The sequence below is a fragment of the Peromyscus leucopus genome, chromosome 1, assembly GCF_004664715.2.
Source record: "Peromyscus leucopus breed LL Stock chromosome 1, UCI_PerLeu_2.1, whole genome shotgun sequence".
NCBI lineage: Eukaryota > Metazoa > Chordata > Mammalia > Rodentia > Cricetidae > Peromyscus > Peromyscus leucopus.
The window spans coordinates 44,420,638-44,447,889 of NC_051063.1; the positions used below are offsets into that span (position 1 = coordinate 44,420,638).

Sequence of the window (27,252 nt, forward strand, 5' to 3'; positions counted from 1 at the left end):
CCTCAGACACAAGTCTGACTAGAGGTGTGCAGTCGGAAGAGTTCCTGTGTCTTGGCCTGCTGGCTGTCGGGACAAATCTCTCCCACTCGCGTCCCCCAAGTAAACACAGAGGCTTGTCTTCATTATAACTGCAAGGCCATGGCTCAAGCCTTTAGCTAGCTAGCTCTTACATCTTAAATTAGCCCATAACTATTCATCTATGTATCGCCACATGTTCCGTGGCTTTACCTGAGTCCCATTGCATGTTGCTCCTTCAGCGGCTAGCTGGCGTCTCTCCCTGCCTTCTTCCTGTCTCTCTTTGAATTTCCTGCCTGCCTCTAAGCTGCCTTGCCATAGGCCAAACAGCTTTATTATCAATCAATCAGAGCAACACATATTTGCAGCATCCAGAAAGACATTCCCTCATCAGAGGTGTTCTCATGAGGGCCTTAGGAGAAGTGTCTGAACTCCTTCATTAAATGCTGGCTGTATCTATTTCATATTATCCCTTAGTGGGGCGAAGGTGGGCTCTTCGCTTGCTGATACTTTCGTCATAAGCTCCCTAAAATGCTCTTATTAATCTACTGGAATGATCACATGCTGTTTGACTCTGCATTTTGTTACTATGATAAATAATAATACTAATTGAACAGAGAAGGTTCCCTTCTGTATCTCCTAGAATATTCATGTAAAATTGCTATAGTTTCCTGCTCTAATGAGTGTGTCCACTGGAAAGAAGAGTTTTAACTATGAACTCACCCTGTGATAACAGATAATCAAACCTTCAATTTCTTTTCATTGGTCTGGGTGACTTGGTTTTGTGTCAACGACACTGCTCAACAAGAGTTTGGTCTCCAACACTGAGCTCCCATTTTACAGAAGCTATGGATTTGTAAGGGTTTGAAACTGAGCTGCTGTAGCAAACAAGATACCCACATATGCACATGTATGTGTATGGACACAAACATACATGAATCCACTGCTTTCTGCAACAATAGCAGAAGCGAGAGATCCTGTCAGACCCGAACCCTGAGGGGAGGCTGAGGGTGGGCACCATTGCACACAAACTACAAAATCATCCAGCACACAGAGTTTGGGTTCAGGAGATTTATTGTAAACAGGACAACCCTGGGACCCCACCATCCTGGCAGTATCACATGCTCTTACACATCAACTGTAAAAAGACTCTTCTAAGTCTCTGGTAACATGACTTTTTCACAAATCTCACTTGCTAAGCGTGAGTAGATGGCAGTCTCTGGGCAGTCTGTTCTAGTTCATGGACCACAACCTGGACCCGCTGCGATGAGCCTGTCAGGATGCCAAGTGACATACAGGAACTCTGGAGCACACTCAACACCACGTGCAGGTTCATGGAGGATGACATGGGATTGTTTTCCAATCGCTTCAAGGGCCTTTTCTTATATCAAAGGCATGCTTTTAACTGTACCCATCTTTTTAAAAAGAGCTAAGTTACTCGACGGCATGTAATCATTTACAGAAAAGGTAGCAGACTGTTATTTGCTTTTACAATGATGGATTCAAACACTCAGGACTAGTGTTGGATTTGTCTTGTACATGTTCTGCAGTTCGATGAAAAGCTGCATAGTCAAGTTGGGCGGGGTGGCGCACGCCTAATCCCGGCCCTTGAGAGGTGGAGGCAGGAGGATCAGCAGTTCAAAGTCAGCCTTGGCTACTTGGCCAATTGCTCAGACGAGAAGGAAATGGTGACTCAGACCTTCTGATGGGACGGACAAGGACGGGATTTTCACCGGGAGACTCTGAAGACGCAGGGACAAGAGACGTCGCAGCACCACGGGGAGAGCGGCCTCCACAGCCGCCCAAGTCCACAAGTTACGTGGAAAATGGCAAATAGGAAAACTTAAGCTGTGAACAGCCAAGACTCTAGAGCAGAAAATCCTGGCAAATCAAGTCATAGGGGGCAGTAAAACGTCACTTGGAAACGCCATTCCGTACCTTGCCTGAGTCAGCGGACAAACAGGAGTACTTTCTATCACTATTGCCGGGGTGTGGAAACAGCCGCGCCTGCTCATTGAAGCAAGTCTTAATAATAGCAAATATTTTAAAACAGCTGTCAAATCTACAGTAACATTTTCACTTAAAATAGTATCTTGTGAAAAAAATATGTTTTAAAAGTCCACTCCAGTCATCATCTGTATGTTTATATTCATATATTCAAAAAAATAACACTTAAGGCAAGATGAGACCGGAAGCAGCAAGGGCGTTTAGAGTCTGAAGGAGACTGGCTATTTAAGGACGTAACCGTTTTGTATCTCCAAAGAGGTGGCTTTGTATTTGCTGCCTTTTGAGACCCTAAGGGGCAAATGATTTAGTTCACACACTGATCGCAATTTCACCCTAGCAATTACGGGGAGTTACAAGAGCTGATGTTAGCCCAGCATGTCTCACACGCTATACAGCAGCAAGCATCTGCTGACGGAACACCGCAAACCAACTACAGAAAAACAGAGATGTCAACAGAATTCAATGAGAGAGAACCCACAGGAATCCTGAGAAATTCCCAACTTGATGTAAGGTTAATCTGTGTTTCTAGCATTGTAAATCGGGTGTTCTAGGGCTTTCCAGCATTTGGCTAAGAAGATTAAAAAACATACCCAAATTTTATAAAAACATTAAAACCATGCCTTAGATAATCAGCACGTTCACTAATAAAAGAAAATGGCATTGCTTTGTGCGTTATCTGCCAAATGTAATGTTTTCGGTTGATTTATAGGAAACTATCAAATAGAAAGCAGATTTGAAGATCGGTTCTTTAAAAGGTAACCCTTTCTAAATGTTTTTGAAACCTTTTAGAAAAAAAACTCTTATTATCTTCGGACAAGTGACTATTTTACAGAATAAGGAAGAAAGATTCTATTGGGATATCTTTCTTCAGGTTAAACAGTTAATATAAGGGAATTTCTCTGAGGACTAAAAAGGAAAAAAAATTAGGATATTTAAGAGGCATGTGTTTTAAAAATATTCTACATCTATAAGATTTTATAATTTTATTACTTTGGGTTTTTAACATTTCTACATAATAACGTCTGGTAACTCTTTTCTGTTTGTCTGTCTAATAGCAAGCCAGGAACTACTCAAGTGGTTAAGATTGCTTTCCCAGGCCTAGGAAGACACAGGAACGTATCCATTCTCTTCAGAGTTTTGCAGCCATGAAGTTAATATGTGGTTTCACAAGGGGAAACAGTGGCAGGCCACGCTTGAACTCTGTCATGTTATGAACCACTTCGGGCTGAAAAGAAAAAGAAAAGTTTTCTTTAGTGTGTTTAATTTAAAAATTAGACTGAATAGCCTATCAGCTGTTGGGGGAGGAGGCTAAGGTGGCGGGTAGGGGGTGGTGTTTATAATAATGAAATACCCATCTACCGCAATCGCGCCAGAGGGTCATGGATGAGTGGGCCAGAAGATTCCTGGCTTTCACAGGGCATACGTGTGCTGACTCGACCACCCAGCAAAGGCCTGATGACATCGCCCATTTTCTCACCCTTTAAGTAAATGCTGGTATGGAAAGGGGCATGCACACACTGTCACTCCAGAAGTCAACTCTGGGAAAGGGGTGGCGCAGAGTGACGCAGTCCAGGCCAGAGACACAGACAGGAGAGCAAGAGCACTGAGCACCCCTGCATTCCTAGTACTTGTGAGACTGGGGCGGGAGGTTAGGAGTTCAAGGCAGCTTCGGCTACACAGTGAGTTCCAGGCCAGCCTGAGCTGCATGACCCCAAAAAACAAACAGAGGCCAAGGCAGACCAGGGCTGAGGCCGAGAGATGGGACCTTCGAGAAGACCTGAAGTAGTTCCGACACTAGTGACTGGACCTCCAGGTTTTCATGCGTTCTGGTGAACAAGCGCCTTCAAGTCCTCAGACAATGCCTAAAGTTTCTTACTTGCGGCAAGGCTGGTGCTTCTGACAAGTTTATATCATTCTGAGAGGGGAATTCTCCAACAACAGGGCCTGTAAGGAGACCAAAGCGTTACTATCTACTCACACTGGCAACAAGAGCAATTGAAAAAAAAACTAAGCTAGACTTTGTTCATTTAAAAAACAAACCACACCAGGCCTGTCCCAGCACCCGCCCATGATGATGTCACTGAGGCCGTCAGCCTTGGCCTCGGCAGCTCTAGTGCTCAGGTCTGACGTAGACGACCTCCTGAGGAAGCGAGAGGAGACTGTGCAGATGCCCCACCTGCAGGCCTTCCCTACAGCCACTTTGGAACGGTGCCCAGATTGCACCGTCACCTGGTACGGGCTTTCTCCTCCACCACTCCACACACTCCCACCCCCCCCACCCCCCCCACCCCCCACTCCCCACCCCGCCAAGGCGAGTGACTCGGTGAGGGACAGCCATCACACAGTTCAATAGCAGACTAAAAATGGAATTTTTAAAGGTCAGTATCCAATACTTACAAGAATCCATTTCCCTGGCAAGAACATGGACGGACACTTTATGTCTTCTCGGTGCATCCACGGCCAACATTTCCTAAGCACAAAGAAAACCAAGGTCACCCTCATACCCTATTAAGAAACTCAGAACAAAGTTCTCTCTGGGGCTCTGAAGAATCAGCCACCATGTTCAATACAAAAAGAGGCTTTCTCTTTCTTTTCTTTCACATGATTTTCCTGTAAAAGATTCAAGGAGGCAAGCAAGCACTACTTTTCTCTTTTTGTGGTGCTTGGAATCGAACCCAGAAACTCATATATTCCAGGCAGATGTTCTACCACTGGGCTATACCCACTCCTAGCACTGCCAAGAGTTATTCCCATTTTACAGACGAAGAAACCAAGCCCAAGGGAATTAAGTGATTTGCTCAAACTCCTAGTTAATAGACGTCTGGGCTTTACACAGCTACTTCAGTATTTACTAGTGGTCTTTTGTTCAGATAGAGTCTCACTATGTAGTCCTGACTGGCCTCAAACTCACTATGTGGATCAGCGTGGCCTGGAGAACTCACAGGAATCTGCCTACTTATGCTTCCCAATTCTGGAATTAAAGGCATGTGCCACCATGCCTGGCTGACCTCCTTCCTCACATTTATTATTTGTGGGGGATGGGCACACTTGTGGAACTAAGAGGACAGCTATACAAAGTCCATCCTCTCCGTCTACCGCATGGGGCCAGGCTGAGCCACCTAGTGATCACAATTCTTTTTCTGTAGCCCAGGGTGGCCTTGAACTTACAGTCCTCCTGCCTCAGCCTACCCAGTACTAAGATCACATGCCTGTGCCATGATGCTGGCTCCTCTGGTGATTCAGGAGTCTGTGGTAAGCTGTGGCTTCTCCTCGATCTCAGGGATAGGAAACTAATACTTGGTGAGTCTTGCCATGTGCATGGCCGTCTCCTGCACACGCTCCCATCATCCTCTGTAAGCTGTCATGACGCTGCTCAGCTTAGTGACGTGGACTCGTGGACAGAATGCTGTGCTTGAGCCAACAGCTTGTAAGCAAGCGCTCTTAGTGTTCAGGTTCTTCTGAGGGATTCCCTTTGCTTGCAACCCCAATGCCAGCAGAGCTGGGAGAAAGTTCCTCCTGCCCCTTCCCTAACGCTGGACCTTTATTGCTACTGCCAAAGAGATAATCACTGTGACGAAGCTTCCTTCCACTGATGCCTTAGCTCATGGAACGTACCATCTTCTCAGAGGGCACAGATTACAGGACAAACCAAATCCACTCACCAGTTGTGAGTGGACAATTATCATAAAGCTGGCTCTGGGTATCTAACAGGAAACCTTGCTGCTGAAGTGTAGCAAGTCGGACCCCCGGCTCCCCCAGTTCCTGACAGAGCCTGGACTAGACTCCCAAGGCTGCTCTAATCTTTCTTTTTAGATGCTTACAGGCCTGCATCCAGTACCAGGGAATACCTCCTCTGAGAACTTCTTACTCTAGTAAAAAGTTTGCTTCCAAAGATCATTTAAAAAAAATAAAACAAACAAACAAAACATCAGCAACCACAACCATAGGGTCTCAACCCTGTGTAGTGGCGCACACCTTTAATCCCAGCACTCAGGAGGCAGAGGCAGGAGGATCTCTGTGAGTTAGAGGCCAGCCTGGTCTACATAGTAGTTCCAGAACTACACAGTGAGACCTTCCTTCTAAGCTCCTCCTTCATCCCCAACCAAAAAAAAAAGATAGGGTCTCACTGTGTAGCCTTGGCTGGTCTAGAACTTGCTATGTAGACAAGGCTAGCCTTGAACTCAGATTCATTCATATGCCCCCCCCCCTTTTAAAGACTCATTTATTTTGTATACAGTATTCTGTCTGCATATTTGCCTGCAGGCCAGAAGAGGGCGCCAGATCTCACTATAGATGGTTGGGAGCCACCATGTGGTTGCTGGGAATTGAACTCAGGACCTCTGGAAGAGCAGTCAGTGCTCTTAACCTCTGAGCCATCTCTCCAGCCCATCCATATGCCCCTTTTACTAAAGGCATCTGCCACCACACCTGACATCAACAATCTATTCTTGATGGATCCTTCTTCACTGTGTATTGTCCCCTGAGACAGCAGATAGAACACTCCTTAGTTTCACAGTTTTCCATTTCCTTACTAAGCCCCCCCCCACTTTTTAAAGAAACAAACTGCTCCAACTTTTTGTAAACCAGAACTCCAGAGACACACTTTACAAATTCCTTGCAAAAAAAGGCTCCATAGTGAGAAGTGTTTAGGAATCCTTTATTAATTGTGATAAAGCAAACACCGGCTACTTTAAATGCTAATGCACATGAAGCCTTTTCTCCCAGATGTGGCTTATTAGTACCTTGCAGAATGCCCGCTGGGGGGCAGTTAGAGGAAGACTCTTCTGCGTTTAGTCAAGCTGGTATACTCTCTTAAATCCAAGAGTGAGTCAGAGCTATAATCACTGTTTTCAAACTCAATAAGCATGTATTGTAATTTTAAATAAGCAACAGCATATTGTAGAGAAAAGCAATACTCCATTCCTCCTGGAGGCATGATAGGTTATACTGGGATGCCGCCTTTTGTGAACAAGTGTGATTAGTAATACTTTAGGATGATGATCTCAGAACCCAGACAGAACTGAACGTGATTGTCCACATCTGTAAGCGACTGAGAACAAATACTTGTCCTCACAAAGTGAAACAGCCAGAACTTAATCCATAACATTGAGAAGGAAAACACACTGATTTAAAGTATCAAAAGCCCAAGACAATTTAATAAATGTCGCCAAGTGGCAATCACACACCTCATCCAAATGAAACTCTATATTGTGGATCAGGAAACCGAGGCTTCAAAGCTTAGGTGACTTGGTTGAACAGATCCACCAGTTTGGGGTGGGGGTGGGCATCTGAGTCCTGGTCTGCAAAGACCCTAGAAGCTCCTGCTGCTGCCCTGTGGATACTGAACTAACGACTGAGTGCGCAGCCTCAGTGAACACACACCCTACACCCAACTCTGCACTCACCCCACAAAGGCCACTTGGGGTTACTGTCAGGCCAGAATTTTGCTTTTCTACATGCACTATTCGAGGCTGTTATTGAAAAGGAACAAGAGTAGTTTAGGGGTAATGAGAGACTTTCCTCCACACAAGGCAACAGAAGTGACTAGCCATCCATTTCTACCCCCCAAATGGCTCAAATATCATCACTCAAAAACACAGATTCAAAACAGGTATGGTACACACAGCTATTATCCCACAGCACTGAAGAGGCAGAGGCAGAAGAATTATGAGTTCAAGGCCAGCCTGGGCTATAGAATGAGTCCTACCTTAAAAAACAAAACAAGGGCTTGAGTGATGGCTCAGTGCTTCAAATGAAGTCAGAGGATCTGAGTCCTGTTCTCAGTACCAACATCAGGCTGCTCACAACTGCCTGTAGCCCCAGTTCCAGAGGATTCAATGATCCCTTCTGGCCTCCATGAGCAACTTCATTCACAAGCAAATACTCCCTCAACATAATAAAGAATAACCCTTTTTGTTTTGGGACAGTTTCCTTGTGTGTGTGTGTGTGTGTGTGGTGGCGGGGGGTTAAGGCACGCACTGCCACACCCAGCTTACTACACAGGTGCTGAGGCCTGAGTTCAGGCCCTCTTGCTTGTACAGTAATCATTTAACCGGTAAGTTCCCTTCCCAGCTCCAACGGCCCCCTTCTGTATTGTAAAGGTGATGTGAACTCACTAATACCTTTTGCACACAGGAAACAGCAGCTTGTTGATTTTACAGATGAGGGTGACAGTGACTGTGGACAGTATAAACTAATTCGTTTCCTCTGTGAAACTTCCAAGTCAGGGCTGTCTTCCTCTCTTGACTCTCCTCCTGCACAGTGCCACTGTGATGGACTAAAGGGGTGAGGACAGACTGTAATTAGGATGTCCTCACTGTCCACACCCCATTCTAAAGAGAATGGCAAGAGCTGACTTCTGTGCCGGCCTCCACAACAAAGCACGGGAAAACGGCACCGTAGACAGTACGTCTCCCATAAAAGACCGAGCGTGGGAAGAGCATAGTTCCTGATCGGACAGCTCATAATCACAAACACGGTCCAGGCTCTGTGGCTAGATCATGGACGGCAGTTCCATGGTGCTGAGGTAATCACAGAGTATCACTTTTTCTTTATCCTAAATCAAGCACAAAGTGCTTTTAAATTAGAGGTCCCAACAAATTGCAAAGAATATGTAACACTTCAAATAAGTACAACTCTATTGTGGCATAAATTTGAAATTTTTGAAATTTTTAGTTGACATGTTGTGCTGACTTGTTTGATGTCAACTTGACACAAGCTATAGCCATCTTGAGAGGAGGAAACCTCGACTGAGAAAATGCCTCATAAGATCAAACAGTAGGCAAGCCTGTAGAGCATCTTCTCAATTAGTGATTGATGGGTGAAGGCCAAGCCCACTGTGGGTGGTGCCATCCCTGGGTTGGTGGTCCTGGGTTCTATAAGAAAGCAGGCTGAGCACACCATGGGGAGCAAGCCAGTAAGCAACACCCTTCCATGGCCTCTGCATCAGCTCCTGCCTCCAGGTTCCTGCCCTGCTTGAGTTCCTGTCCTGACTTCTTTCAATGATGAACTGTGATATGGAAGTGTAAGCTGAAAAAACCCTGTCCTCCTCAGGTTGCTTTGCTCATGGTGTTTCATCACAGCAATGACAACCCTAAGTAGGACATGTACTTGTTTTATACACTACTCTATGTCACTACGGAGGGAGAGACTTGGATGCAGCAAGGATTCTCTTAAAGCTGTGCTGGAAGACCCTAATTGCGGTGCCTCTCCTTCCTCTGGAGCCTTCGTAGGAAGCACAGACACTGGAACCCCTGAAGCACACTGGTCACAGTCGGTCTGGAAAACAAACTGACCAGCGTGTTGTTTCCTTGGCTCTCTCCTGCCCACTGGAAAGCTCGGCAATGTTGTTTAAACAGCATGGCAGAAGCAGAGACAGAAAAGGAGCCTGGGAAGGGGGACTGGACACCAGAAGAACCACGGCGGCCTCCAAGGTGCAGAGGGGACTGTATCTAATAGTAACAGGTCAAAGCGTCAAATCCTTAACTCTACAAAAGCACCTTCAGCCTGAACGAGTTCGAATACACAGTACAGCAAGTAGTTCACTACGAACCAAAACTCAGGAGCCAATGAGACGGCCCGACTGGGAAAAGGTGCTTGCTGCCAAGCCTGGCAACCTGGGACCCACACGGTAGAAGAGAACCTACTTCTGCACGCTGCTTGACCTCACTCGACATGCATGCACCCACACACATTAAACACAAAAATACTAATTAGAAAATCAAATCAAATCTAGATAACAAGTCCACTGACCTTATAGAATTTGATGATATCATCCTTGGTAAGTGTCTTTAAATATGCAACTTCTATGTTATCTGAAAGGGTAACCAAGCAATAATTTATTAATATCTTACATTAAACAGTCTAAAACATTGCATGGAAAGACAATGCATTTAACTCTAAGCCTGCTGAGTACCCACGATCTGAAAGACTTTTCCTTTCATTTGTGTCTGTGTAAAGGTCACAGCACAGCTTCTGGCTGGGTCTCTCCTTCCACCTGTGGCTTGCAGAGATCAAGCTCAGGCTAAGACACCTGCCGCTCTTCCCTCCAGCCCAGGTATCCACATTCGAAAGCCACCATCTAAGTAGGCAGGGGATAGATTCCAAGTAAAGTAATTGCTTGTGCTATAGTAGTTAAGACTTGGCTTGGGAACCAGGTTCGATTCACCCACAGTGGGATGCTGGATCTGAGACCAGTCACTTTGAGTTTTCTAAACCTGTTTCCTTATCTGGAGATTGAAGGAAACAACCACTTAGTAAAGTTACAATGATACCCAAGAGGATGCCATATGACAAATGATGTCAGGCATATGGTAAATGTTCAAACACCACAGCCACCATCGCTATCCTTAGGAGTAGATCGAACTGCTAGAAAAACCACAGGTAAAGGTCAGGCAAGATGGTGCATGCCCTTTAATCCCAGCACTTGAAATGCCAAGGCAGGCAGAATTCAGATCTCTGTGAGTCTGAGGCCAGCCCCGTCTTCATAGCCAGCTCCAGACCAGCCAGGGCTATGCGGCGAGACCTTGTCTCCGTAAGACAAAACCAAGACAAAAACCCCAGGTAAGGAAAGCGAGGCAGCAGCCGAGACTGGTGGGGACCGGCAGCTTGGTGGTGCCAAGAATAAAACAGCTGAGACTGGTGGGACCGGCAGCTTGGTGGTGCCAGGAATAAAACCTGCCTCCTGACGTCCAGTGTGCTTCGGCGTCATTGCTCGACCTCTTCTGTATGAACCGGGGACGGAATGGGACACAGGACACTAACTCATCGCTCTTTTACATCTGGAGAGTGGAGGTCTTTGGAGATTCCTCAACTGTGCAGCCGCAGCATGCCTTATGAATGTTTAATTTGCGTTTTTACCCCCAGTCACAGACAGGAAAGAGATACTCATGTATCAGTGCTCAGAGTCTCAGGCTACACTCAGAGTAGTCTCAGAAACAGTGAAATTAATGTGAAACATAGAGACCAGCTTTGGTGTTGGAGAAGATAGTCTCTAGCAGGAAATGGTTGTTACATTAAATAAATAATAATTTTAAAAAAGAACACTTTTTTTAAGAAGCACTGTTCTACCCTGCTGCCAAATGAAAACTGAAACACTTACAAAATGAACACTGCCCAAAGGGGCTGTGATGATCTCAATGCACACCCCCACACCACAGTGGAGCTCCTTTACGTTACCTCTGTCATAATTGTACTGCTGCGAGATGATCTCCCCCCAGTATTTAGCACACTCTGCAGAGAGCTTCTTTGGTTTGTCGAGTCGACGGATCGCTAACGCTTGAATGTGTTTCTGGAAGGCCTCCTCTGTCATGTCCTCTATGGCCTTTTCCATGGTGAGTAAGAAGGCTTCTACCCTGCTCTCCAGGTAATGAGGTGGTTTTTCTGACTGGATGATGAAGCGTAAGCCCTGGATGCCATTGGCTCGGCGAGGTCCACTGAAGACAATATAGCCTGAAGGACACACACACAGCCAGTCAGGACCTTGGCACTGGACCGCTTTCAGTCTTTCAAAGCAAATAAAATCTATTTTAGCTCACTCACATCTGAGGAAACATGGCCATTTACGACACTGTCCTCTTCCTCAGGATGGAGCTGAACCTCTGACTAAAGAATAGAAACTGGAGGCTGACCATGTTCATCCTTCAAATTCGCCTTCTGTGACTTTGCCGGTGTCTGCCGTCTAAGCTTGTTACCCCCTTCCTACAAACTGCTGAGCCCATTTTCACGCCCTAGCCAAGCCCTAACTCCTGTGCTTTACCAAGTGCCTCACATGACCCTGGCTCTACAATGCATTTACTTGATAATCTATTCCTGGACCAGCTCTGGGTAACCCGACTCTCTAGGACAGGGCTAACTGAAGGTCACAGCTCTATCAACATCTTGTGTGCTTACAGACGCCCCTCCCCCGACACAGTTTCTACCTCTCATCCCCCATCTTTTGCACCCACATTTTTATTTTGTTTTGTTTTGTTTTTCTAGTCCAAAGCCACTCTAGCTACGTCTTCCTACTCAAATAGTGAAGCCTACAACACCAAAATCACTATGGGAAAGTTTTAGATGTAGACAAGGCTCTGATAGCCAGAAGAAGGAAAGTCCATGTGGATGGGCGCTGTCTTAAGGGGAACCACACTGGGGTCCCGAACACCTGTAGATGGCAGGGTCTGGAGGGGCTGCCCACCTGAAGCAAGCCGTGTTATCACTCACTCTCGGAGCAAGGCGGGGGTCACGATCTGGGCACAAACCTTCAGTTACAGTGGCTGGTGTCCCAGGCACCTGTGACTTTGTGGCAGCCAACAGCACCGTATTTGTAATGGAACACAAAGACGGGACGGGACTACCGCTCAGGTTTGTGGGGAAGAGGACTCCATCTCTAAGAGGGACAGTCAGCCGCCCAGTCACCTCGGCAGTCACAGACCTCCCACTGGACAGTCATCACATGCTGCCAAAGCAGCATCAGGCCTCCTTGGTGCCTAGCAAACTGCACACCCCTGGTGGCTTTCAGCATCCAACACTTGCCACTGTGCATGCAGAAGGCGCACTGAAAGTGTCTTGGTCAGTCTCAGTCTCTTCATTATGAGTAGTCAACTGTTCCATGTTCTGGCACAGGGATATGCTCCTCTAGCTGGGTACAGCTGTTTCCAGACACAGATCTTGTCCCTGGCCAGCCTGGAGGTCTTTCCTGTCTCATGTACGTCACTGGGTCTAGATGACGCCAGATAATAGCCTTTGCAGTCACAGAAAGCTGCCTTGTCAGAATGGAATCCAGTGTCTAACCAGTGGCAGGTTCACCATGTGCCATGAGGCACCCACCGGCCCCGGAGCAACAAACACAGTCCGTGGCTGTGACACCAGGCCAGGAGGAAGTGAGTCAGCGCTTCAGAGCGTGCCCAGGTCTCAGGCGTTCTCATCTGTCAACCATGTGGGCACAGCGCTCTGAGGAAGCAGCAGTCATCCCAGGGTGCCAGACACCTTGCCCTCACAGTTAACACCCCCAAGCCTCTTCTCCATTCAGCTTCGGGCTTTGTCCTTCAGCAGCTCTGCACGGATCTACCACTAAGGACAGCCCGGGACCTGGGGCCTCTGGGGAAGTTGCTATCTTCAGGAGCTCTGCTGTCTGAACGCTGTTACAGGAACAATTACCACACCAAAACATACATAATTACCCCTTTATAGGTCAGCCATTGTGAGCCACTTAAAGGAAAGGACTATCCATAACATGTCCATTTCCATGTTCAGCACCTAGCATGGGGTTACTCTAAATGACAGGATATGTGGAGAGACACATCCATATCCTTTCAAAATGTTTATTCCAAACTGTTATGGGGGTTCCTTTGAACTTCTTTTTGTTCTTGTTGTGTGGTTTTCTGAGATGGGTCTCACGTTGCCCAGAATGGCCTAGAATAGTCTAAGCAATGAAGAATGACGCTTCACCTTCTAGGTGTGAACTTTCCTCATCCATCAAACCTGCCAGCATCTCCAAGACTTTTAACCAAGTCTAAAACTGCAAGCACTTAGCTCCTCCTGTGCCTGGGACACAGGATGAGTAAGAGATAATATTTCCTCTGTACGACTTGCTTCCCGCCTCCCTACCTATAAGCCCATTCTTTGCATTCTTTCTTCCCTCCCTAAAACGTAAGGTGTCCTCTGCACAGCATCCAGTGGAAACCCAGCGTCATCTCATCAAAATCACTTCAACACTAGGGCTAAGGATACAGTTCAGCGGCAGAGGACTTGCCTAACACCTACAAAGAGGAGACTGGGTTCAATCTCCTCACCACACAAAAAAAGGAGGAACTAGAGGAGGAAGGGGAGGAGGAAAAAGAACAGCCAAGATACTAGCTGTGCATCTTTTAGAAGCAGTCCCTGTAAACAAGGTTTCCACAAGTCCCTCTAAATATAGCAGGCTTGACCCACAACGCCATGTGACTGTACGAGTGGGAAATGCTTGCTGGGAATAAAAGCTGTTCATTTCGGTCTCCAGGACTCCGCAATCCCCATGGCCTTCTCACCCAGCTGCTCCTTGGTGCGCAGGGTGTTGAAGCAAGGCTCAGAGATAATCTGACAGAAAAGCTCCAAGAACATGTTCTCCGAAGTGCTCTGCATGTCTGTCTGATAGTAGATCTCGATGCCACAGTTGTTGTGAACTTCATTCCTCTGCTGATAAACAAACCATCCTCCTAAGAAGATTCAAAAAGAAAAAAAAAAAATCTGTGATTTAATAAAGTCAATGGTTTATCTGCTTACTTTATTTCTCTATCTATCTATCTATCTACCTACCTATCTATCTATCTATCTATCTATCTATCTATCTATCTATCTATCTACCTACCTACCTACCTACCTACCTACCTACCTACCTATTTATGTCTTAGTGTTTTTTGAGACAAAGGATCACCATGTAGCTGAGTCTGGCCTTGAACTTTCTATTATCATGCTGGCTAGTTTTCATCAATTTAATGCAAATCTAAACATATCTGGGAAGAGGGGATCTCAATTAAGGAAAGGCCTCCATCAGACTGTCCTGTGGACATGTCTGTGGGGCATTTTCTTAATAGGTACTTTGTACAGAAGGGTAGAGCCTATCCTGGCCCACTGTAGCCCACTGTGGGTAGTGCCATGCCTGGGTAGGTAAGCCTCGGCTATATAAGAAAAGTAGCCAAGCTGGGTGTGGTGGCCTAAATCTGAGGCCAGTTTGGTTTACTTAGTGAGACCAGCCAAGGCTCATTGTGAGACCTTGCCTTAAAAAACAAAACAAAACAAAACAAACCAGCCAGGCAGTGGTGGCGCTCACCTTTAATCCCAGCACTCGGGAGGCAGAGGCAGGTGGATTTCTGTGAGTTCAAGGCCAGCCTGGTCTACAGAGTGAGATCCAGGACAGGCACCAAATCTACACAGAGAAACCCTGTCTCAAAAAACCAAACCAAACCAAAAAACAAAAACAAAACAAAAAACTCCTAGAAAGTAGCCAAGTAAGCCACAAGAAGTAAGCCAGGAAGCAGTATCCTTCCCCCACGGTTTCTGCTTCAAGCACCTGCACTGAGCTCCTGCCCTGGCTTCCCTGGATGATGGATTGTAACCTGTAAGCAGAAATAAACCCTTTCCTCCCCAGGTTGGTTTTGGTCAGTGTTTATTACAGAGACAGAAAGCAAATAAATTAACACAGCCAGGCTGGCCTTGGAATCCTTCTGCTCACAGTGCTGAGATTCTATGTGTGCTCCACCACACCCTCTTTAGGTTTGCCCACTGGACAATTTTCCTTTCCTTTAAATAATATTGTTTTTTATTTTTTGAGACAGGGTTTCACGCAGCCCAGCCTGGTCTTGAAGCTGCTTTGGCCTCCTGCTTCTTGTGTCTCTGCCCACCGGGTGCTAGGAGTCCAGGCATGTGCCAGGTGCCTGCTTTATAAACCACTTCCTGATGTACACTGCCAACGCTATTTCTCCTCAGAAGAGAGACATGTTCGTGGGCTCTGAGACTCATTTATCCCTCTTTCAGTTTCTCACACATATCTCAAAATATTTCCGTTCTCACAGTGCATAAGATTCTGCTTTCCAGCTGCTGACGCCTCCCAATACAGCATCAGGTGAAAGGTTACTTAAGGTCTTCACATCTGACCAGTCAGCTACATCGGAGTAGTTTTCTAACACCTTCATTTTGAGAATGGGATGTAAACTGTGCTATTTCTGAGCTTGAGGGAATTTGATGGAGCAATCTGGGGGCAAAAGACAGGGTCCTAAGAGAGGAAAGTTAGGAAGAGGCATGAAACACTCCACTTTGAAATTCTGTTTCTAGACTGATCACTTTGAATGAAGGTAAACGCTACAGTTTCTTCTTCCTTCTTGTTTGAACCTGGAACCACCCCGCTATTAAATATGTGCTCAACCTCAGAGCGCCATGCTCAGCCCAATGGGACGGCTCCTGCTCAGCAGATGCCAATCCTTCCTCTCTGCCATCCATGCCCTGACTGAGGAACACACTAGCAGCAGCACATGAGGACTGGCCACGCACAGCAGAAGAACTAGCTGAGTTCAACAGAAGTGCATGAAGGAACGACATATTTGAGTTGCTTTAGTAGCTACTCAAAGCAGAAACCCTGGCTTTACAGGAATGTGTAATCTCATAAAATGGTGGTGTCCTTTAATTAACATGAAAGAGTAAAAGTGCTGAGAGCTTCAAGTATTCAGAAAAACTCACAGGTAGTTATTCCAGCTGAGTAAGTCAGAGAAAGTCTAGTGGATGTTAGAGTTTGGGCCAAGTCTCGGGGATTAAAGCAGGGCCATGCACATGCTGGGCAAATGCTCTACCACTGAGTTGCATCCCTAGCCCAGAGTGTGGTCCCCAGCCTTAGACACTATTGGGGGGATGTGATGATATATTGTGTACCCTAATAAAATTCGCCTGAAAATCAGAGAACAGAACAGGGCCAGGCAGTAGTGGCACACACCTTTAATCAAAGCACTGGGAGGCAGAGAGCTACATTTTACACTGATGCAAACCAAAAAGGAAAGGCAGGTTACAAACCAGAAAATTTAAGTAAAGTGGTTCAAAGTCCTTACAATTCTGCCCCCAAATAGGAATTATATGCCATTCTGATGATATTGCTCGATTTTTTGGAAACTCTCAACAGTTACTGACTCTCAGTACTCAGAAAGAGTGGTCTTATACATTGAAACTACTGAATTTATCCATGATGAGTCAGAATTAACTTTGTTATTTATTCAGTTACAAGATATAATCAGGAATAGGAAGCATCCTTTATACATAACTCACATTTGATCCTATACTGGTCTGCCAGGCCTTCTAGCACAAGGTAATGATGAGATCGATAAACTATTGATAGGAAATGTGCTGGAGACCTCAGAATTTCATAAAAAACATCATGTCAATAGTAAAGGTTTCAAAAAGGATTTTTCCATAACCTGGCAACAAGCCAAGGAAATTATAGAGAAATGTCCTACTTGTTCTTTTTACAATCAGATTCCACTACCAGCAGGATGTAACCCAAAGGGTACTCAGAGGAATGAAATCTGGCAGATGGATGTGCTTCATTTTATAGAATTTGAAAAATTGAAACACGTACACCATACCATTGATACTTATTCAGGATTTCAATGGGCAACTGCTGAGTTCTGAAAAGGCAGATTCTGTAATCATACATTTGCTAGAAGTTACGGCCATCATGGGTATACTTGTATAAATTAAAAATGACAATGCTCCAGCATATGTCTCTGGTAAAATGAAACAGTTTTTTGCTTATTACAATATAAAGCATATTACAGGTATACCACATAATCCTACAGGCCAAGCAGTCATAGAAAGATCAAATTGAATTCTAAAGGATATGCTAAATAAACAGAAAGGGGTAACAAAAAAAAATCAGAAATAGACTGCATAATGCTCTATTAACTTTGTATTTTCTCAGTGATAATGAGAAAGGAACAACAGCTGCAGAGACACTGGATAATAGAAAAAAACTACAGAATTAAATCAGCCTGTATAATTTACAGATATGCTGACCTCAGAATGAAAGCCAGGATATGTATGTATAACATTGGGGATGAGGTTTTGCTTTTGTTTCCACAGGAGAAGATAAGCTATGGGTACCATCAAAATTGATAAAGGTTCGATTTGAACAAGAGACCTCTTAATTAGAAGAGATTCAACAACCAGCAAGACCATTCAATTTAAACTAACTTATACCACTAACAAATCCTTCTCATTTAATCAGCTATAACTTGCTAAAAGGGAACCTCCCCAAAGTCAGGGTTGGGGAAGGGTTTTATTTTTGTCTTTCAGGAGAATGAAGGCATCCAGCTAAGGAATCTGAAGAACACTGGACAAATGAGACATCTGAAGAAAAAGGACAAATCATCCAGAAAAAATGTCCCAAGAAAAAGAGTATATTGGCCTATTGGTATATCACATATAAAATTTCATTAAGTCTTCCTAAATGTTTGTTTCTGCTCTTCTCTACAGACACTTATCACAAATGGTCTTTTGTAGTCCCAATTCAATTAAAAATTAAAGCTGGCTTTGGAGTTGGAGCATGGCTCTCTCCTTCTCTAAACCCAAGCATGCTTGTTAAAGGAAAATCCAAAATCTCTGTATCATGTCAGAAGAGCCACCGGATATGGAACAGAAGAAAAACCAAAATTAAGAGACTATTCTATTGCTATTAATCTCATGACCCTTTGGTTTTATTTTGACTCTTTAAAACATTTTTTAAGGTATGAATTTTATATCAAAATTTATAAGATTAATATATATATTTTAAACTTTCTGTCATGATATTAATGGTCATATAGAGTACTAACTAACTCTAGAAAAAAGGCTTCCTATACATGATTTTGGGTTTGAGGCTCTATTAGTTTTCTGCAGTGAACCATGACCACACCTAACAGTGACTTTGAAGTCTCCAAAAAGACGATGGGACCCCACAATGATGATTCCTAATAACACCACCAAGCTGACAACATCACCCAAAGATCAGCTTTGGGGCTCAGAACAATATCAAGATGGCTAGCTGAGATGATCCAGCCTCACAGACTACTCAAACAAGGACTTGACACAAGCCCGATTATTTTGCATTATACAGAGACTGGACAACAAATAATACAGCTATCTTTCCCAGGACTTGACAATAACCCAAAAAATTTCTTTTCAGAATCCCCTAAAAATGCCTTCACCCCCAGACAGCAGGAAGTAATTTGAAGACCATGATGCCCACATTCCCAAGAGGTGGGGTGGGTGCCTTTTGGCCTTTCAGTGGGTTGTGGATAATTGTCATTGTTTAGGATCGTTGGTTACAAGTTATTAATTGATAATGGTCAGGAAAAAAAACTAAACAAAGGAGATTAGATTCAGGGTTCTTGTTTGAAAAAAAAAAGTATACAGATATGATAAGATAAAAGGGAAGATTATTGAATTTATTCTGAAAAGAAAAAAGGGAGGATATGCATATGATAAGATAAAAAAGGTAGATTATTGAATCTACATTTAAAAAGCAACTACTAGTTTTAAATATTGTATGTTGGATTGAATTTTTGTATATTATATACAAATTATGTATATTGATACAGATTTGAGATTGATTTTGTTAGAAAATACTGTACATATATTTCTCATCCTGTTCAAGGTATTGTACCTACACAGTTCACTTAACAATATAATGTAAATTTCTAGTCCTTGAAAGTTATTACCAACTAATATAAATAGAACATAAAGAAATGCAAGCTAATAGTCACCTATTACATTTGAACTTGTAGTCATGTTAGGTATGTTTTCAAGGTCAAACAGAAATACATTTTAGATAGACAGGTCATCTTCAAACACTTCAGAGATCTACAGGATATAGCACTTAAGATGTTTTAATAATATAGATTCTATTTTTATGACAATGAGACGCTCCTGGCACCACCAATCTACTTCAGAGAAGATGATGGGCATCAAAGAAAACTCCTTATGGAGTTTATTTTCTTTGTGGCAAAAGTTAGCCACTGGGCAAGAAAGTACCCTTGCCTCAACTGCTGACAGTATGCTATCCAAAATAGACAAGCAGGACACAAAATGACTGCAGAACTTTGCCAAAACAAAGGAGGACAGCCCTTCAGGAAATCCTGCTTCACAGGTGAGTGTGTCAGGTACGCTAGGCCTGTAGGCCGAAGATGGATGCCCCAATGTTGCAGAGGAACCTTGGGTGACTATACAGGCAGCCAGCTGTTTCTGTCATTTCCCACATTTTTTGGAAGTCCTTTGTTTGCACCTCATGCTTACTTAGTTAATATTATTTCCTTCTTGGGTCTCTGAGGCAGATGAAGATTAGATAACTATAGTTATAGTTTTCCTTGTTAAGAAATTCAGAAAAGAAACTCACTAAAGAGGTGTAAAATGTGTAAGTTTGAAAGACATCAAAAGATAGTTTTGGGTTGGTAATACAAGTTAGGATAGAAAGTGAATTAGGTACAACATTTTGGACTGACCAAAATAAGATAGATAATGGAATATATTCTCTGAATTTGTCAAATGTTTATGGCCTGGACATTGTTAATGTAACTCTTAACTGTATACATTGTATATACTTATTGTATATAGTTTTTCTTAAATTAGTTATAACCTTTTATTATTTTAGACAAAAAAGGGGAAATGTGGTGATATACTGTGTACCCTAATAAAATTTGCCACTAGATTAAACATAGAGGCCAGGCAGCAGTGGCACACACCTTTAATCCTAGCACTCTCGAGGCAGAGATCCATCTGGATCTCTGTGAGTTCAAAACCATCCTGGACTACATGAGAGTGACTCAGTCTAGGAGAGAATCAAAGCCAGGCAGTGGTGGCGCACACCTTTAATCCCAGTACTGGGAAGCACACATGCCTTTAATCCCAGAAAGTGATGGCTGGGCGGAGAAAGGTCTATAAGGTGTGAGGAGACAGGAACGAAAGGCTTTTCAGCAGAAGTGTCTCTTTCAGCTAGAGGCTTTTTCAGGCTGAGGAGTTGTGAGGTAAGAAGCGGTGGCTGTGGCTTGTTCTTTTTTTTTTTCTCTGATCTTTCAGCATTTACCCCAATATTCCGGGTTTTTATTAAAAGACCTATTAGAAACTCGAGCAACAGGGGGACCTAGTGGAAGGAAGTCACATCTTTGAAAACGTGCTTAAAAGTGAAACTGGGACCCTGGCCTTCCCCTTCTCTTCATCTTCTGGCAGCCATGAGGTGAGGACTCCTTCACCATGTGCTCCTACCACGATATTCTGCTTTGTTGTAAGTACAAAAGCAAATGGCCAACTACCCATTACCTGAAACTTTTGAAAATGTGAGTCAAAATGAACTATTCTCCATATTTTATATTGGGTATTTTGTCAGTTATGCAAAACTGACTAAAATAGAGGAGTATGATAGGCCATGGGAGAGGAACAGAATACAGACAAAGGTCCCTGAGAACTGGGGAAAGGGAACACCATTTCAGGAGGTAAAAGAGCTGTGAGCAGGGCACACAGATAATGTATGCCCAGGGAACACAACAATGAAGCATGGCCAAAACGTATCAGTGCCCTCATTCTTGGTCTAGTATGCTCTCTATTATAGTTTTCCACACTGAAACGATGTTCATCAGGTTTTTGTATCAAAAGAAGCCACTGTTAATGTAACTATAATCAGATACTGTAAAGCCTAGCATATAAGTAAAAGTGTTTCCCAATGTTATCCCCTTAGAAAAATATACATGTAAGGAATATGTTGTTATCTGCACTTGTGACTATTCTAAAACTATTCCTGCCAATGATTCCAATGCTTGCAATGAGTGCCATGATCTCAGCTGCTGCTTAGCAGAGTCTCATTTATCCCAGGCTGGTCTCTAACTTACAGTCTTGACTTCTCATTCTCCTGCTTTCACTTCCCAAGATTACAGACGCACTACCACGCCCACTTTTATTCTATGCTAGAATCAAATCAAAGGCTTTGTGCATACTGGGCAAGCACTCTAAACCACATCCAGCCCAGCTTTCTTTTTTTCTTTTAGACAAGATTCTCACTATGTAGCCCTGGCTAGCCTGAATGTCACTAAGTTGTTCACCCTGGTCTTGAACTCACAGACCCAATTGCCTCTGTTTCCCAAGTCACCACCAGACCCGGCAAGGTGTGTGTGTGTGTGTGTGTGTGTGTGTGTGTGTGTGTGTGTGTACCTGTGGAGGCCAGAGGCATCAGATGCCCTGGATCTGGAGTTACAGATAGTTTTAAGCCCTCAACTTGAGTGCTGGGAACCAAAGTCAGGTCCTTTGTAGGAGCAGCACATGACCTTACCTGATCAGCCACTTCTTCAGCCCTCAGTTCATATCTCATTAGCTGTGTGATAGGTCTTTTTGTTTTTCCTTTTCTTTTCTTCTTTCTTTTTCTTTTTTTCTTTTTTGAGGCAGGGTTTCTCCGTGTAACAGTCCTAGCTGTCTTGGAACTCTCTCTGAGTGCTGGGATTAAAGGTGTGTGCCACCACTGCCCAGCAGATAGTTAGTTTTATTCTCTAACTCTTCTATATTCAAGTACTAGTGAATTACAATATCAATCTCCTCAAAATTACTGCCTACCTTCAATTTCATGAACATGGCTCACCAACCAGAGAATCCTTGGGCAAAATTACCTACTTGTAATCATAAATAACAGAGGCTTCCTGTAGATCTTTGACATGAAACCATATATTATTTCCCATGTGTCTTCAACTCATTGTAACAAACCACATTACTCTGTAAGGGCAGTCCAGTTTCAAAGTTATAACATCTCACTTACTGTCAGGGAGCTGGACTTCTCTGTACCGAACTAGCTGACTTGGAAGGAGAGGCTTGGTGTGAGCATGCTCAATAAGGGTGTCCTCAACCATCTGCATAATTCCTAATGCAGCCTGAAAGAGACAAAATATCACAGCATATTATAAAAAAATACAAGTATATCTTGTCTGTAAAAATCAAAACAGCATAATGGATAGCCCATTACAATGATGAAAACATACTTAAATAGCTTAATGATTATAAAAATAGATTTTTAAGTATTAATTTAATTCTACGCAATGGATAAAAACTGTTTGTCAATCAATATGGTAGTAGTGAAAAGAAACAGAAATCCAAGCAATTACCTACATAGTACTGACATAGAGAATAAAGGCATTTCTGAAGATGGAGGGACTGGTCAGGAAAAGTTAGTTCCAGTCAGTCATCTTCAGCACAGAAGTCAAACAGCAGAGATAAACCTAGGAGTGGACTGTGAGCTAACCAAGGCTGAGCAGGCGATCTGGTCTGGCTTGCATGCTGTTCTGGAGGCCATATAGAGTGTTAGGCAGGAAGGGCTCTTGAAGACAACTGCCACAGGGATTTTGCAGTGTTTCCCTTGTGCTGCTTAATCCTGTAACCCATGGTGCAGGTGTTGCCACCACTCTGGCTTGCAGAGCAGAGGTGAGACATTTTCCTAAGACTACAGATCTAGTGCGTGGCAGTGTCGGGGCTTGAATGCAGGCTGCCTATTTCTGCATTATGCGAGTCTGCACAGAGTAGGGATAATTGGTCCCATTCCTTCATGACTGCATGGGCCCGGCAACAGCAGCAGACACTTATGAGCCTCAGCTAACTATCACAATTCGATTTCTTGCATGTCCTTTCTACTCTTCCAGAGAAAACTGGTTAATCCTAATGTGCTCAGCATTGTGCTGCTTAAGTCTTGAGACGGAATAGAGGAAATAACCTCTTACAGTGATCCACAAAAGCCTGCTAAAGCTTCACCTGCTTTGTTATGTTGCCATGGAGAAGGGCTTCGATGTGCAGCCGAGACAGTAGCTGAGGTATGAAGGCCTTGAGTCGGGGGAGGGTAACATCTGCAAATGAGTAAGAAATAGTAAGATCTGCACATAAATTTTAAAACAAACAAAACTTTTGTATTTGAAATAATTCCAGATTTATATAAGACTTGCAAACATACTAGAATTCCTTGAGACCCTTCATCCAGTTTTGTCTAATGTCATCTTTCATTAACTATAACATGATTATCAAAACCTAAGCAATCAATACTGATATGTTCTATGTTTTTTTTCAAGGTCCTATAGATCAAACCCAAGGCTTTGTATGCTAGGCAAGCACTCTACCACCCAGCTAATACAATACTGTTCACCTAAGTACAGGCTTTATTTGGATTTCAGTCTTAGTTTTTGTTGTTGTTTGAGACATGGTCTTGCTGTGTAGCACTGGCTGATCTAGAACTTGCTATGTAGACCAGGGTGGCCTTGAACTCATCAGGATCTACTTGTCCCTGCACCAGAGTGCTGGGGTTAAGGTATGTCCCATCAATCCTGGTCTTGGATTTCAGTTTTCACACTTATGTCCTTTCTCTCTCCAGGATCTAATCTATAATCTTACTTTACAATTAGCTGCCACGCATCCTCACTGTCCTCTCACTGGGGACAGTTCCCCAGAACTCCTTTATTCATCCCGTGTCTTCTCAAGACCAAACCTCGTCTATGCACCAGCAGGAAGAAGCACTACAGAGGCAGAGTGCATAAAGTGCATGAGGTGGGTGTGCCACGGCACCAGATATGACATCACAAATCACTGATTAAAGTGGTGTCTGCCAGGCGTTTTCACTGTAAATGTACTATTTTACTCCTTAGGTAATAAAATGTACCATTTTACTCTTTAGGGAGTGAGTGACTTGGGTACGTTCAACAAGCGATTTGGAAGTGCCCACTACCAAAGCCTAATAAAGCCAAAGTTTCCCATTAGAATGAATCTGTTTGGGGGAACTTTGAGACTGTATAAATATAGCTTTCCCTCAAATTTTTAAATTAAAATTTTATTACTTTACCTATCTGTTTACCTGTCTGTCTGTCTATCTATCTATCTATCTATCTATCTATCTATCTATCTATCTATCTATCTATGATGTATGTGGTAGTGGTGAAGTGGGGTCCGTTCTCTCCTCCCACCACATGGGTACTGGGGATCCACGTCAGGTCATCAGGCACAGTGGCAAGCACCTTTACCATTGAGCAATCTCACTAGCTGGATTTCCCTCAAATGTTTACTAATTTTAGCATCTGTAAGTGGACACTGCCTGTGGCAATTGTTATACAGTGTCCCAGTAGTAGTTTTCCTACTTCTCACATTCCTTTATACGTTCTGGTCCTTCTTTAGGAACTAATTTACATTAATTAAATACCTATGATGGGTCAGACATTTTTATAGATGTTATCTTAAAAAGATGTTATCATACAAAAGCATGAGCTACTATCTTAATTTTCAAGGTTTTTACACACACACACACACACACACACACACACACACACACACAGGCACATGGGGAAACTGTTTCTTTTCTAAAGTCACTGAGCTATAAGTCGCTGCAGAACTGGAACATGGTCCACCTCCCACTGCACTGCCTAGGGAACCCCTTCTCTAGCTTCCTGGCATAACACTCACCCATCCCATCTTTATTAAAATGATCTTTCTATTTATGCTTCCCAACTCTAGTCCCTCATCCAGAAACCCTTCTAGTCGATCCCTGTTTAGCCTTCAGGCAGGGCTGGGTGTGGAGGCAGTTGGTAAATGTCACTTGACCGTACTGAGTTCTGAGGTTCTTGCTACCCAGCCTGTAAAAAGCAGAATGACTAGAATCAGGGAGGAAAATTAAGCAGAAGGAGTCTCACCGTCCAGGGCTTCTTTCAACTCATCTTTAGTCCAGGCCACTTCGGTCATCAGCAAGCGGAGGTAGTACATGGCATGCTGGTGGGGCTGCTCGGCCCGGAAATTGTTAAGCGATCGCATATACTAGGGAAGGGAAGCATGGGTTCGTTAATTTTCAAAGTCAATTTAAAAAATCAGCCACAACCCAATTTCTTTTACATGAATTGTGTGTAACTGGAACGAAAGGACATTTACTTCCTTCACTTCTATATCATTAGGCACAGTAGCTACCCTTCTCAGACTCTTAAACTAAAGGACATGCATTTCCATCATCCAGCCGCAGCTTTACCTCTGGCATCTCATGTGTATCTAAACGCCTTCCCTATGGGACATCTTGCAGGCCTCAGAAAGTAATTCCCAGGGATCCCTGGATACCGCACAGCTCCAAGGTCTCCATAAGCAAGTAACCTGGTAGTAGCTAGCTATCCGATGCTCAACTGAAAACTGACAGTTTATTACGGCATATAAATGAAGGTCTTCGTTGGAAGTAGCTATCCATTCTGCACTTCCATTATTGGGCCAAACATGACATGGATTTCAGAGGAAGACACGTCAACCGGAAAGGGTGCACTATACAGTAAGAACGCTCTCTGGCAGGCAGCCCCCGTCTACCCAAGCATGCATTTGCCTGAAATGAAGCCACTGGAGCCCCCCAGGGTTAGGCCAGCAACTCTCGTAGGACTGAGCTGACAGTCGGGGCACACGAGTGGGCTCAGCTTTCTAAGCAGAATGCAGCAAAGGCGATGACTCGGGACTACAGACGCCTTTCCCACCAATCCTCTCTCCATTAATAGCAACTTTTAGAATATGACAAAACAACTGTATTAATAAAAGTTACGGAAACATGTTGTAAGACTTACCGCCTCTTTGATAATTTCAAATCTTTTTTTATCAATCTCAAAAGTAGCCATTTTTTCGGTAATCTTCTTTAGCAAAATTGGCTGTTTGTCATTATAACCTTTCACTGAGAGCTACGGAGAGAGTTGAAGGTATTAATATGAGAAGCTTAATGTAACACTAGTCATCTTCACATTAAACAATGCCCTTCCCCAAACGTCAACAGAAGGTAAACTCACCTGATGCCAAACTACAGCGGCACCTACCACACCATAACATTCATGTTCTCACTGCATCAAATTTAATTACAGAATGTGTTTTAAATTTTATCTTCTTTTTGGTGTTGGAGACTGAACTCCAGGTCCATGCTAAATTTACACTCCACCATGGAGCCACACCCAAAGCTCCTAAATTTTATCTAAGAAAGACTCTCTGATGAACAGTAGAATTAATACTTAAAAAAAAAAAAAAGATTTATTTGTTTTGTATACAGTGTTCTGCCTGCATGTATGCCTGCAAACCAGAAGAGGGCACCAGATTTCACTATACAGATGGTTGTGAGCCACCATGTGGTTGCTAGGAACTCAGGACCTCTGGAAGAACAGCCAGTGCTCTTAACCTCTGAGCTATTTCTCCAGCCCCAGAATTAATACTTTTGTGAATGTAGTAAGAAGGCAAAAATCACAGGGGACTGTTACCTAGGTCTTGGACACATTCCAAACCTGTTTAGAAATAGTTAAATAATCAGGTCTGGCTGGGTGTAATTAGGAGGCCAGGGAGTCCCATGCCCCAGTTTGGTTTCCTCAGCCCGTTCCAGGCCTGTCAGGAACACACAGCAAGACCTTGACTCAACTACCTGCCTCTTCTAAGGAAAAAAAAACACCTTTGGAAAAATCAAGCAATCCTAAGTTTCTATTTCATAGCCTGACACTGCTCATTCAGTGTTATTCAATAAGGAACCACAATCTTAATTAGCTGCTTATTTTATAAGTTCTGCTGATGTTCTAAATGCCAATGGCAAACTAACTTTAGGGAAAATGTAGTATACATACTATGAGGATTTCGCCTTAAAATCATTTACTTTCCCAGCCTCTGAAAGCCTCACATTCAGAAAGCACGGCACAGGGAGGCTGTGATTACATTTCTGTGTGCAGGGCCTGGAGGGACACAGGGTACCCGGCAGGA

The 27,252-nt window shown here is 43.7% G+C and overlaps 1 protein-coding gene across 3 annotated transcripts in view; it reads right to left on the minus strand.

Moving 5' to 3' along the window:
• Window positions 1-1,071: 1,071 nt before the first annotated feature.
• The window catches only part of Ide (insulin degrading enzyme), a 97,298-nt gene continuing 71,117 nt past the window's right edge, over window positions 1,072-27,252 (minus strand). For all 3 annotated transcript variants that reach the window (XM_028882892.2, XM_028882891.2, XM_037206552.1), the window contains exons 16-25: window positions 26,091-26,201; window positions 25,194-25,314; window positions 23,278-23,369; window positions 22,295-22,406; window positions 14,031-14,198; window positions 11,200-11,472; window positions 9,775-9,836; window positions 4,420-4,492; window positions 3,899-3,966; window positions 1,072-3,247 (exon numbers count right to left, since the gene is read on the minus strand). In XM_028882892.2, coding sequence (XP_028738725.1) covers window positions 3,152-3,247; window positions 3,899-3,966; window positions 4,420-4,492; window positions 9,775-9,836; window positions 11,200-11,472; window positions 14,031-14,198; window positions 22,295-22,406; window positions 23,278-23,369; window positions 25,194-25,314; window positions 26,091-26,201 — 1,176 coding nt within the window. In that variant the 3' untranslated portion in view covers window positions 1,072-3,151. The remainder of the gene's footprint in view (window positions 3,248-3,898; window positions 3,967-4,419; window positions 4,493-9,774; window positions 9,837-11,199; window positions 11,473-14,030; window positions 14,199-22,294; window positions 22,407-23,277; window positions 23,370-25,193; window positions 25,315-26,090; window positions 26,202-27,252) is intronic.